The sequence below is a fragment of the Schistocerca serialis genome, chromosome 4, assembly GCF_023864345.2.
Source record: "Schistocerca serialis cubense isolate TAMUIC-IGC-003099 chromosome 4, iqSchSeri2.2, whole genome shotgun sequence".
NCBI classification, from domain to species: Eukaryota; Metazoa; Arthropoda; class Insecta; order Orthoptera; family Acrididae; genus Schistocerca; species Schistocerca serialis.
Genome location: NC_064641.1, coordinates 366298428 through 366312314, shown reverse-complemented (window position 1 = coordinate 366312314; position 13887 = coordinate 366298428). Strand labels below are relative to the sequence as shown.

General features: G+C 39.1%; 1 protein-coding gene across 1 annotated transcript in view; it reads left to right on the top strand.

Moving 5' to 3' along the window:
• LOC126474185 (receptor-type guanylate cyclase gcy-19) overlaps nt 1-13887 on the top strand; it is a 438242-nt gene that overhangs the window by 216304 nt on the left and 208051 nt on the right. Inside the window, exon 4 of the mRNA XM_050101647.1 lies at nt 550-675. Within this exon, the coding sequence (XP_049957604.1) occupies nt 550-675 (126 nt within the window). The remainder of the gene's footprint in view (nt 1-549; nt 676-13887) is intronic.

The window sequence follows — 13887 nt, the reverse complement described above, 5'->3', positions numbered from 1 at the left end:
CCATTCTTTTGTAGGGATTACTAAAAGTCAGATTGCGTTGGGCTAAAAATATTGTGTGTCAGTTTAAGCACAGTCATGTATAATTTTTCTAGGGGGACGTTTCAAACGTGGGAACTGACTCTACAAGGTATTATAGAGGGAAAAGTGGAAGGAATGAATGAAACGAAGGGGAGAGTACTGGATTTCTATGCGACATTAAGAATGGAGGAACATACAAATAGATGAAGGAAGACACTCAGAACAGGACACAATGGAGCGCCTCCAGTTGAAACTTGTCATGAGACAGAGACACCAAAGAAAAGGGGTAGAATTAGAGCAGCCTTATGAGTTTTTTGTATCTTTACATTGTACTTCGTTCTGTCGACTAATTACTGTTTCTTGGGTTTTGTAAAAGATTTTTCTCTTTTTCCCGTCTTCTTATCTGTAGCCGCTGCTATGTGTGAAATGCTCAGTTCACTAGCTGACAAGCCTCATGCTGTGCCTGATGTGCGTGTTTATTGTGAGTCGCCTATTTCGGTACCCTGAAAGTTTCGAACGGTGTCGTTTCAGGCGTAAGACCTACTCAGACGAGAGCACGCTGCCCGAGGTGCTGCACTGGTACACGTCTGTGAACGCCGCCATGTTGGAGCACCTCACCAACCAGATCAAGGAGACGGACAGCAGTGGTGTCTGGAGGTGAGTGCATACTGCAACCTTGCATCCGTTTTAAATTATTGCTTGCTTGCGAGGTTGAAGGCATGGAACCAAATGTACGATCGATTTTTATAAGCCTTTGACCTTCCTATCTATCAATCTAAGTACAAACGTAGGCCGATGGAAAATAGTTCCAGTGATATATACAATTTATAAACTTACTGCAAAATATCAACTGCGTGAAATATTTTATTGTACCTGGAGTGATTTAATTGTTTCTCAATAAATATTTAACAGAGTTTTCCCATCATCAATTAAAAATAGTAAGCGAGGGCTTAAATACGATTTTATTACAACCCCTAAATAAAGTTGCAATTTTACGAATCGTAAGTAAAGTTCTTTGCTAAACTGTTTCACAGCCTGTCAACAAGATAGACACATTTTGCTAAGTGTATAATGGGCGTCATTCGCGGAATTTCAAGGTGCGCCCACTGTGCACAGAAGCAGCTATTCGCCGCCCAGAAATCCATGTGCAACATTTCACTGCATCGCTACCTAGAAGCGAGTCCTTTCCTCACAGCAGTAAAAACGAGACCTCTCTGCACCGTGTCTCACGAAGCACTTCCTTCACTGCATCCCAGACGCCACCTCCTTCCCTCACTGCGTCCCAAATAGAGCTCCCACTGTACTACTCTAATCCACAGCGTCTCACTACATTCGCTTCTCATTATGTCCAACTTCCATTGATGCCTCCTAACCACTGCAATTGTCAGTTAAGCTAGTCACAGCAATTTGCAGAAAATTCAAAATTTTCCGACCAGTACGCCAATTATAGTGACAAAACGATATTAATAGGCGCTAATACATTGAACATTTTCGTATAAAACATGACACAGTTATTTTAATGCTCGCTCATGAAATGATCATTTAATACTTACAATTTTGTGTAGATCTGATCATCTGTGATAAATTCTATAAAAATGTTCCTAAAAATTCGTATACAGGGTAATCACCAAAAACTTGCAACTTAAATATTGCGTAAAAGGGAAATTTCTACTGACGCGCTTTCTTCACAGAATTAATTGCTTGTCAGGGGCTCATATTGTTAGCCTATCAACTGATTGTAATAACATTTAGAAAGTGTATTTTTTGAGCAAACATATATTTTTTCAATGGGACAATGCCTGTTGACATTAAAAAACTTAAAGTAGGGTCAATTAGAATGTGAGAGGTGTTTGTTGCAAGACTCTAGTGCGTGTCGTTTACGAGATACCGTATTTTGAAAAGTACCTTCTGCTCATCAGTAGCATTTTCCATTTCCGCAATATTTGCGGTGTAAGTTTTAGTGATTCATCCTGCATGTAGCACCGTTTTCCATCTATTCTTCATTGTGTTTCTTTTGCTGCTGCCAAAAGTTCGTTATAATTCACTGATTTCATTGCATTAGGGTAATGAGGGTTGAAACAAACGTGAAAATATGGAGATAAAAGGATAATTAATGTACGAAAAAAAGACCTTAACTGCATGCTGTGGTGTGTTATTACTTATTTTTTTACATTACTCATTCACTGATATTATTGCATTGATGTTGTTTGTTAATGCCGACGGATAAATAAATACATTCATCCAGAACGTCGCTCTATCAGTTTATAGCATTCGTTAAGTACCACCTAAAGACGCATTGATGATTAATCTACTGTGCTGCTCTGTACACGGTTATTAAAAACATCCAAAATGTTATTAAAGTTCACAAGTATTATCATCATAGATACAAAAATAACACAGAGTTTGCTTTATGCTAATACGAAATCTTAAACCTCCTTGTTTGGCATTACTCTTTTTTATATGCAGTGGTCCTTAGCATTGGTACAAATTAGGGAACTTGAGTCAAGAATTTCAAAATAATCGAACTTTTAAGGACTCGATATTTACTGTATAATGGTAGACAAGTAATACATCCTTATTCCAGCATCTACGGTTGGCATGATGATCAAAAATGTAGTCATTCGGTTTGAATCATTGCAGATGTGTGGCTTCTACATGCATACACTGCTAGATATTGCATGAATTGGCAAAAGGTTTTATTTATTTACAAATTTCGAACTATTTATTGCAAATTTGCTGCAAAATTCTGTAGATAGAGAAATCATTAGAGAATTTGGTGTTAAACAAAATTAGCACACATAATTTGCCAAATTCTTATAAATGCGATAACTAAAGTAAAATTTGTAGGAGAAACTTCTCAGCCATTTGAAATGAAAACCCATGTTAGGCAAGGGGATAGGTTATCTCTTCTAACATTTAAGTGTCTTTTAGAAAAAAAGTGCTGGTTTTGGAAAGGAAATTAGTTTCTAAGAAGATAAACTGCCTGACTGTTGCAGACAATTTTACAGTAATTCTACAAAATATGAGAGAAGCAGTTACTCAACCAAATCTTATGGAAAGAACAGCCAACACAACTGGTGTCAACATTTCAGGTGGAATATTCAAAATTTATGAACTGTTGAATGTGACAATACGATAGCTGCGAATCCAAATAATGAAAATTTATGACATTTATAAAAAAAGGCACCAAACAACCTGGAGGGAAACAGAAAATAGTCAATTTATTATCTTGGAGCAACTACACAGCAGAAAAGATTAGAAAAAATTTCAATATATACAAAGAGGATATGGAGTAACTATAAATGTTTACAGCGAGAAATGTCTCTCTAGAACAACAAAACTAAAACACTATTCCACAAAAGTAAGGCCAGAGTATTTATATGTACGCGAATTCTTAAAGATGAATTGTAAGTTGGACAGAAATGAGGTACCTGAAACACAGGTTATTAAATAAGTAACATTTTCATTGCGTAGGGTCTGCAGCTTCAATGAATTTTTTGAATGCTTTCTTGAAGCTTTCAGCTGCCATTTTCTTTATTTCCTGTACGATTGTACAATTACGGCATTAGGCCATATTCAAGAATTTTATGGATGATTTTGATAACAGATTATTTCATATACGTCGTTGCTCCAATTCATCATGTTATGCTCATAAATCAGTTCGAGGTGTTCGCGATATTTTAGGAGCACGTTACTTTCCAGCAGTTGTTGCAATCCTAAAATAGCGTGAACACCTCGAACTGATACGCCGTGTATTTGTAACACCAACAAAAATTGTTATTCAGCGAAAGTAATTTGTATAAAAAGCGTTTTATAGTAAAAGTAAAGTGTGCAGAAAAAAGTCTTTGGGCATGTGTATCTTGGAATATCCTCTCGTGAATTCGTGGGCAGTTCCACTGGAAGTGATTCATTATGAGCTTTGCTTACTATTTTTTTATCTTCCTACTGACCAGGTAGGGTCACATAAAATGTTCATTTCCTGGTGTTTCTTTGTTGTTCCCCGTTTTTCCAGTACTATTACATCTTCTCCTCGTGTTTCTTTTCCGTTCTTTCGCTCATATTATTCCTGATATCTTATTCGTTCTACTTATAAGTCCTTGTAGGTTTAGCATTTTATCTTTAAAAGGGATTCTCTCCATTATTTACTATTCTTCGATATTATTGCTCTACAGTTTTTATCTTATTTCTGTAAGCCATGTCACTTTTGACTTCTTTTACCTGAAACACAGGAATATTTGTTTCGTTAGATTTTTCTCATCCATCCGATACTTTTAGTTTACCCTTAGGTGCAATATTGTTTATATTTTACGTAGCTCTTTGCATTGCTTCTCATTTCCTAAAGATCTGTTATTTGTATTGCAACTGTAACTTATCTTTTTTGAATAATTTCTTGAAGCCTTCAGGTGCCACTTTCATTATTTCCTGTACGATTGTACAATTAGGCCATTTTCAGCTATTTTATGGATGATTTTGGTAACAGATTATTTCATATACGTCGTTGCTCCTATGGCATCATGTTACGCTTATAAATTAGTTCGAGGTGTTCATGCTATTTTAGGATTGCAACAACTGCTGGAAAGTAATGTGCTCCTAAACACCTCGAACTGATTTAGAGCCTTTCCCACTCTATACACGGACAGCACGCTTATTGATATTACATGCACTGTGCGTGTTTCTGGCTAGCAATCAGTCTTCGCCAGGTGAGGCTGCTATCGCCTGGATGGGTTTATATTGGTACCAGGTCAGTGGTTTATAAAGATCAGTGTATATCCAGTTGCATAAGCGTTGTCATACACACTTTGTTCAATGTAGCGAAAGCATTACAAAACGCCAGCAGAGAGCTATCAATCAGAAGAAGAGTAAGTACTATAGTCCACCCCTTATTTGTATTACCAAAAAATGTTATTATTAAAATCATAAGTACTAAACTTACATACTGTATTTTGTTCCAACAGCACAACAGGTCCCTGATGCTGTACTAGCGGAAATGCTGCACCAGGACATACAGTTGTTCGACTTACTACTGTCTGCACGACCACAGCAACCCCTCAGGCACTCTTCTGAGTTTATCAGACTGTCCTGCACCGTCACAGCCATAAGAGCAGCAGCTGTTGTAAGAGGCTCTATTCAGTGGTTCCAGAATACTGCCTTTCACCGATACCTACAATCTGACTGCTAGTGAATTTAAATCTGTGAATTGACACTTGGCCCCTCATAGTGATTCTGACATATTACCTGAATTGGAGACTGTCCAATGGAGCAGTACTAGAGTACAGTATACATGGGACAAGTGGGACTACGTGTGCAGTATGATGGAATACAATGAAAGAAAGATGACGACCAAGTCAAGCACAGCACTTACTCCTATTAACGTCAATATGTTTGGAAGGAAGGTGACTAAAGTCGATAAATATGAAATAATAATACTGAATATAACTTCAGGAGACACGTGCATACACATTAAACACAAAGGTGTCGTCAATTTGCATGAATAATACTGTATGTTAATGATCATCGCAGACAGTTTATGTCACTGGCGCCAGAACATCAGAGCTGAGAATTATGACATTATAGACTACTTACTAATCCTAGTCTAAATATGAGGCGATTAGAACGATGTATAAATGCTTGTATTCCTCTTCCTCAGCACCAATATCTACAACAGTTGACCCCATAAGAAGAAAATCTGTAGATGCGTAATTTACAAACGAAATACCTGTATATGTCGTTGTTCCTAAACGACTGAACACGATTCATTTTGAATATAAGGTCTTTAATAACCAATTATTTGCAAAATATTGTAGAACTGAATAATGGAATGTATATACATATGTAAATAAAAAATATCTCCTACAAAAGTGATCTTATTTCCCCCCTCATCAACCCAATACTTTTAATCAAATATTTTATTCTTGAGTTTATCCAAATAAGAAGCATGTAAAAAAAGTATTACACAAAGTGTTGCTACATATCAAGTGTCATCGTTACTACCTGTGCTGGGCAGCACTGAGTGATGAAGTGCATGTGCCCAGCAGTCGTATGACTCATCTTGCTGTTGCTGCTGTGAATACCAACAGTGGTTGGGCTGATTTAGCAGATAAGTCCCACTAGCCACTAGTCTGGCTGTTTACATGTAATTCACTCATACAGTCATGTGAGAACACTCGAAGTGTAAGTCTGTCAAAATAGAAAGCAGGGCAGCCTTCACATGAGGAGATACCACCCGAAATGATGTTGAATTTATTTTAGGGGATTTACAGGCTTCACATCTGTGGCAGCAAACACATCAGTATGCAAACGGTGTTCAGCCATGAGTCTCTGTCTGGTGGTGGTTTCCAAAAATCCCTAGTATGGTGATACCAAAGTCGTGTTGCCACAAATGAATTGATATATCTAAGCAAGACATCAACGCAAATTGCCTCGTTCAACGGAAAAACCCATTCTCCATCAGCGACACCGGGTGAAAATAAGATCTCTGCAGGTGGCTTCCCACAACAACTAAGCAGTCTAACGAGAGAGAGTACATATATTTAGAAGAGGACACCAGTTAACGATTCAGCTTGCTCTAGAGTCTAGACTGTTTATTAAGCTGGAAACTGTGTGTGTCCATCGATTCTACCAGAGAATATGGAGCAATCTGTTGGAGACAGCACTCAAAACTCCTTATCCATAGGAAGAAACCATCGCTCAACTTTACAGTTCATGTTGTTTGTCAAAGCTGGTTAATAAGTGCAAACCAACCATGGCAGATGTAGGCACAGAGTTACTACACTCACATTTAAGTGTGCTCATATATGCTACTACATTAAAGTGTTTATAAATGAAAACTATAAAATAGTCTATATGCTACTGTAAATACATAGTCATTGCCATGACCAAGTGGACGAAAACCCTTGCCACAAGAGCCTCATAATACGAGGGTCATTTAATAATTAAAGAGACAATTTGGTCTGAAGAAAAAAGAGTTTAGTTTTACAAAACAGTACTTTTTCTACTTTTCAACATAATCTCCTTGAACATTTATACACTTGTTCCAACAGGCTAAAAGCTTTCTTTATTCCGGCTGCAGAGAACTCTTTATCTTTATGTTTGGACCAATTTCCCACACACTTTTTCACATGATCATTGTCCTGGAACCTCTTCTCCTGTAATGCCTCCTTCAGTGCACCAAGCAAATGGAAATCACTAAGTGCTAAATCAGGACTGTAAGGGGGATGAGGCAGTACTTCCGAGTTCATTTTTATCGATGGTTTTACTGGTTAGTTGAGCAATATGAGGATGTGCATTGTCTTGCTGGAGAATCGCACATCTCCTCTGAGATCCACGACGTCTCTCTCATGGCTGGCTTCACCTTGTGTAAAAGCAAATCCGAATAGTACTAGCTGTTCACTGTACGCTGCTCTTCGAGATAATCACAAAAACCTGGACCTTCAGCATTCCTAAACAACGTCAACATGTCTTTTCCTGCCGATGCTTGGGTTTTGAATTTTTTCTGGACAGGTGAGCTGGTGTGCTTCCATTCCATGTTTTGTCTTTTTGTTTGTGGCTCGTAATAATCAACCGAAGTTTCATTACAAGTTAAAATTTTGTTGAGGAAGTGCTCACCTTCTTTTTCATAATGTTCCTTTAGCTCTTTGCACACTCTCTACGTTGTTTCCTTGTGTAGCCGTGTCAACTCCTTCGGGAGCCATCTTGCACATGTTTTGCAATACTTCAGCTTTTTACAGATAATGTTATGAACTGTACCAGTACTAACTTCACTCTTATCAACTATTATTTCCACATTCACACGACGGTCGGCACTAATAATGTCATCAATTCGACTTTCAAATGATGGAGTTGAAACTGCAACTGGTCGACCAGAACGGTGTTCGTCAGTCACTAAGTCGCGACCATTTTTTAACTGCTCTACCCACTTGTAAAAATTTGAACGATTCATACAACCTTCACCATAAACTTTAGACATTCTATAGTATATATTCACTGGTTTCTCGCCTTCAGCAAGTAAAAAAATGAATAACAGAACATACATATACTAAGATGGTATCTGTTCTTTCGGACATGTCCGAAAGAACAGATACCATCGGTGACCATGCAGCTCGTTTAGAATGAAATTACAATGAAGTGAACACCCTTAGCTGCTTACAGGCGTTGACATACGTCAACGGGGAGAGATGAAAATGTGTGCCCCGACCGTGACTCGAACCCGGGATCTCCTGCTTACATGGCAGACGCTCTGTCCATCTGAGCCACCGAGGACACAGAGGATAGTGCGACTGCAGGGATTTACCTCTGGCACGCCTCCCGCGAAAGCCACATTCTCAACGTATTGTCCCGCACTACATTCGTAGTGCCCCCGCCCATTATACTCATGTAAGAAGGAGATCCCGGGTTCGAGTCCCGGTTGGGGCACACATTTTCATCTGTACCCGTTGACGTATGTCAACGCCTGTAAGCAGAAGATCCCGGGTTCGAGTCCCGGTCGAGGCACACATTTTCATCTGTCCCCGTTGACATGTCCGAAAGAACAGATACCATCTTAGTATATATATAGTTAAGGCTCACCGGCCACTTGACCATCTTCTCCTTCTGTGCGAATGCACAACCAGTGCCCGAACTCTTACGGGAATCGGCAACGCGCCGCGAGTAATGAGTATAATGGGCGGGGGCACTACAAATGTAGTGCGGGACAATACGTTGAGAATGTGGGTTTCGCGGGAGGCGTGCCAGAGGTAAATCCCTGAAATCGCGCTATCCTCTGTATCCTCGGTGGCTCAGATGGATAGAGCGTCTTCCATGTAAGCAAGAGATCACGGGTTCGAGTCCCGGTCGGGGCACACATTTTCATCTGTCCCCATTGACGTATGTTAACGCCTGTAAGCAGCTAAGGGTGTTCATTTCATTGGAATAACAGAACGTTGTTCAACCAATTTGGACATTTCTAAGCGGACTCGCCTTCTTGAAACGTATTTGTGAGGTTATAAACAAAACAATGCTGATGCATCAGTTGATCAGGGCTCATCCCAGTGATGCCAACTTAAAGCCATAAAAGTACCAAACTTGCCCTACAACAGTTTTTTTCGCCAGACCAATTTGTTTCTTTAATTATTGAATGGCCCTAGTAACTGATTGGCCCTGCAATAAACAAGACTGAAAACAATAAGAAGAATGGACGTCCACTTCCCAATAATATACATGCTACAGTTATTGGGCCAACCAACTGTTGGAAGACCATTGTCCTATCATTGCTAACATATCCTGAGGGAGTCCAATTCGAGCATGTTAATATGTTCTCACAAACATTACTTCAGCCAAACAGCTGCTATTATAAGAAATTTTGCAGAGCATAGACAGAAGTTCAGTAATCGAGTGATATTCCATCCCCCAAGAAAGTAGAGACCAACTAAGTTATCATATTTGACGATATTGCAGTAGAAAACCAGGATCAGATTCAGAAGTATTTTTGTCTCGGCCATCATATGAAAGTCATTGTCTTTTATTTGTGCTAGATATATTCCATAATTCCAAAGACGTTGGTGAAGATAATGTGAACTTATTATGACCCAAACCAGACAAAGTGATTAAAAAAGTTGTAAAGCAGACTTGATCATGTAACATACTTATTAAAATGATAACCAGTTCCAATCAATTATGATCATCTTCAGACCAACCTCTGAAATACAAATAATTTTACAACTTAGAGGGATACAAAAATAATGAAAATTAAGAACTAGTATCAATAAAATGAAACAAAATTAATCGAAGGCTATATACCCCTATGTAGTGAGTGGAGGTGGTAGGCAGAGTACAAACTAGATGTGCAAAGGCATTATTGTCGACTGCTGAGTAGCGTGAGTACAGTATATGTTAAACAGGAGAAGCTACGCCCATTGGCTGCCACACTGCATCAGTAGGAGTCAAAGAGGCTAAATGCAAGGTAAAAATGTGTCAAAGTATTAACATTATATATATATGAGAATAAACACAGGAATAATACATTAAATGATATTGGCATTAACTACTATGAACGAAAGTTAATCAGTAAAACAATGATAAAACGTAAATACAGGAACTCATAACGATCAGTTACGGGAAGGATAGTTGCCCTCTGTAGGCAGTACGTAAAAGTACATAAAAATTTTGGGAACACGACTGCTGCAAATGTAATTGAAAGCAATGTCACTGGTTGTCATGGGACGGCACGAAGAATATCGATGTGATAGATCCGAAGTAAGCAGGCGATAAATCAAACGTATAATAGATATAGCCCAATGTTGTTGGTGGCTGTGGAGACGACGTTTCAGTAAATCACTGATGAATTGAAAAGCGGACGCTGTCAGTCGCCATGCAGATGTACAGATTTGATGACTTGGCAGGCTTTACCAAAAATAATTTTAGGATTCTGTACAGTGCCCCTCAAGAGAACTTGCTAAACACCCTCGAGGACACAGATTTATGCGCATTACAAAAACCAGCCATCTTTTTTACTAAATGAACAATGGGACTTCGGAGCAAAATTATTTATAATCTTTTCGATGACTTGTTATAGAAAATTACTGTTCTTTTGAGTATTCTTTTTATCCTCTTTGAAATTATAGTCTACTTATTTTCCATGTTGATCAAGTTTGGTTGTTTGTATATTTTTTTCTATGCTCAATTCCCAGGCCAATTACTTTCAAGAAGCATATTTTGGTCGGTGATAAATCTTTTCCACATTCAAGTTGCAGGCCAACCAGTTTTAACGCTGCATACTTCGGTACGTTCACTGATCTTCACATTTCTGTTGTGCCCAGTGGTTTCTTGTCGCCACTAAAACACTGGCACAATGTCTGCATTACCACAGATGAATCCCAGACACGACTTTTTCTCTCATCAGTTCCCAGCAGCTCATCGAATGTATACATCTCCATGGTGACCGACAGCATCCACATTTCGATGCAGCTGTTATTCACCAAAAATTTGCCTCCAAAGCGACCTACATCTTCAGCTTCTCGCCATTGGATCTTTGGTTTATCGTCTGCTTACTGCAAACGTATCACATCTTCGCACTGAGTCCATGACAACCAATGGCATCACTTTTAATTGTCTTTGCTGCGATAATGTTCATAAGATTCACGTATTGTCCACAAACGTCAACTATCCTTCCCAGAACCGGTTGTTCCTGGTTTCTGTGTTTACTTTTACTATTGTTTCGCCGATCAACTGCTGCTCATTGCAGTCGATGCCAATGTAATCTGCCGGCCAGAGTGGCCGAGCGGTCCTAGGCGCTACAGTCTGGAACCGCGCGACCGCTACTGTAGCAGGTTCGAATCCTGCCTCGGGCATGGATGTTTGTGATGTCCTTAGGTTAGTTAGGGTTAAGTAGTTCTAAGTTCTAGGGGACTGATGACCTCAGAAGTTAAGTCCCATAGTGCTCAGAGCCAATGTAATCTAACGTATTATTTCCCTTTTTACACTCAGATTTATAATTTTAATATATTTGACACATTTTTGCCTTATGTTTCGCCTCATTGTCTCCTAGTGATGTATTTCTGCAACTGTTGGGCAAAGTTTCTCCTATTTAACACAAAGCCTATTCACACTATTCAGCAATCAATTTTTGTGCCTTTGCACATATAGTTCATGCTCCACCTGCCACCTCCGCTCACTACCTGAGGTTATATGCATATCTTTTTACTAATTTTGTTTTACTTGTATAGTTCTTACTTTCTAACTTCCATTGTTTCTGTGTGCCTATAATTTGTTACATTATTTGCATTTCAGAGATTGGTCTGAAGATGATCCTACTTGATTGAAATCGGTTACAATTCTAATAAATATTTCATACGATCAACAGTGTTTTTAAAATGTTTTAAAAATTTTATATAGGTTGCTTTTTCCAGTAATGGGTTCCAAAATGACAATGTGAATTCAAACCATATTTACCAGCATTTGTAGGAACTAACCTGATATTCAGTTAATTTATTGCCATATGCAGGAATTGCTCCAGTGCTTTAAAGTCAGTGTACCAACTGTGTCAGTACGCTTGTAGACTATGGAAAAATTTGAAAGGATGCAGTGCACTCATTCCAAGGGGTTAGTGCACTGACTAAACATATATGTATATGTTGACAGACAAATTTAAGCAGTCAACACAAAGCTAACGGATTGTATGGCATTATTAACGCAGCGGAAACAAAAGGCGAGCCATGAATCCAAGGCGAAACAGTTTAATGCCAGAATCCAGTGATCTGTGGCATACATGGAGTGAAAAACTGAAGCAGTCAAGAGAAGTCTCAATGCACAATTAACGGAACGGAACTGATGGGATAACTATAAAACTCGAGTTGTACGGCATGCATGAAGGAATCCATTAACATAAATCTGAGATAAAAGAGTTAAATGGGAGAACAAACCACTACAACGAAATGAAAACCATTAGCTGCCATACGTCAACGGTGACAGATGAAAATGTGTGCCCCAACCAGGACTCGAATCTGGGATCTTCTGCTTACATAGCAGACGCTCTATCCATATGAGCCACCGAGGACACAGAGGACTGCAGGTATTTATCTCTGGCACGCCTCCCGCGAAACCCACATTCTCAACGTATTGTCCCGCACTACATTCGTAGTGCCCCCGCCCATTATACTCATTACTCGCGGCGCGTTGCCGATTCCCGTAAGAGTTCGGGCACTGGTTGTGAAGATGGTCAAGTGGCCGGTGAGCCTTAACTATATATATCTGTTCTTTCGGACATGTCCGAAAGAACAGATACCATGTTAGTATATATATATATATATATATATATATATATATATATATATATATATAACAAACCATCACCACAGCTAGTCCCAAACTAAATAAATTGTATCTCATATAAAAACCTTTTTAGTATGTGGCAGTATGTCGAAAAAACGCACTCTCTTGAGTGCATTTATTGTGATAATCCCAATGAAGTAATGGAGTACATACAACCGCTCACAGCACCGGCTGCCACAGCGAATAAAGGTCACACAAACGATATAATATCAATCATTCAGAGTTTAGAGATAGAGGCGTTATCTGGTAATAATTATGGAGACAGTGGTCGGGGAACTTTACAGGCCAGTACATAAAACATTTTCACACAGGTGCATCACAACACGTGATTTGTGCAATATATGGCAGCCCAGTCTTCGAAATATGAGGCAATATTCATGGGCAGATAAAGGTTATAGATGTATATTCCAAATTCACCTGGGCCCTACCCGTGAAGTCAAAGACTGAGGCAGGGGTGCATATACAGAATGAACTTTTTGATCTGCAGCGGTGTGTGTGCTGATTTGAAATTTCCTGGCAGACTAAAAGTGTGTATCGAATTGAGACTCGAGCTCAGGAGAGCTTCTGTAAAGCTGGGAACGTAGAAGTTGAGATACTTGAGGAAGTTAAACTGTGAGGATGGATCGTGAGTCATTTTTGGGCAGCTCAGTCATTAGAGCACTTGCCCACGAAAGGATAAGGTCTTGAATACGAGTCTCGGTCCAACACACAGTTTTAATCTGCCAGGGAATTTCATGTTGCGTATGTGTTTAAACAATTGCTGCAGACAGTGTGAACTGCTGGCCTAACAACCTTCAAACTGATCGAATTTTACGATTGATATTTCAGGGCAGTACTGGAGTGGTACAGGATAAATCACTACTCACAGTTTCCAAAATATAAGTGTTTATTGTGGAGCGTTTGAACAGAACAATAAAAATAGTATGTGGATGCGATTTAATCTTCGTGGTTCATACAAATGGTTGGGTATTCTCCCACAAAGAATTGTGCAGCTTCACCAAACCAGACACCATAACATTAAAAATTGGGCCTACAATCTACATGATAATGAGCTTCTAAATATGA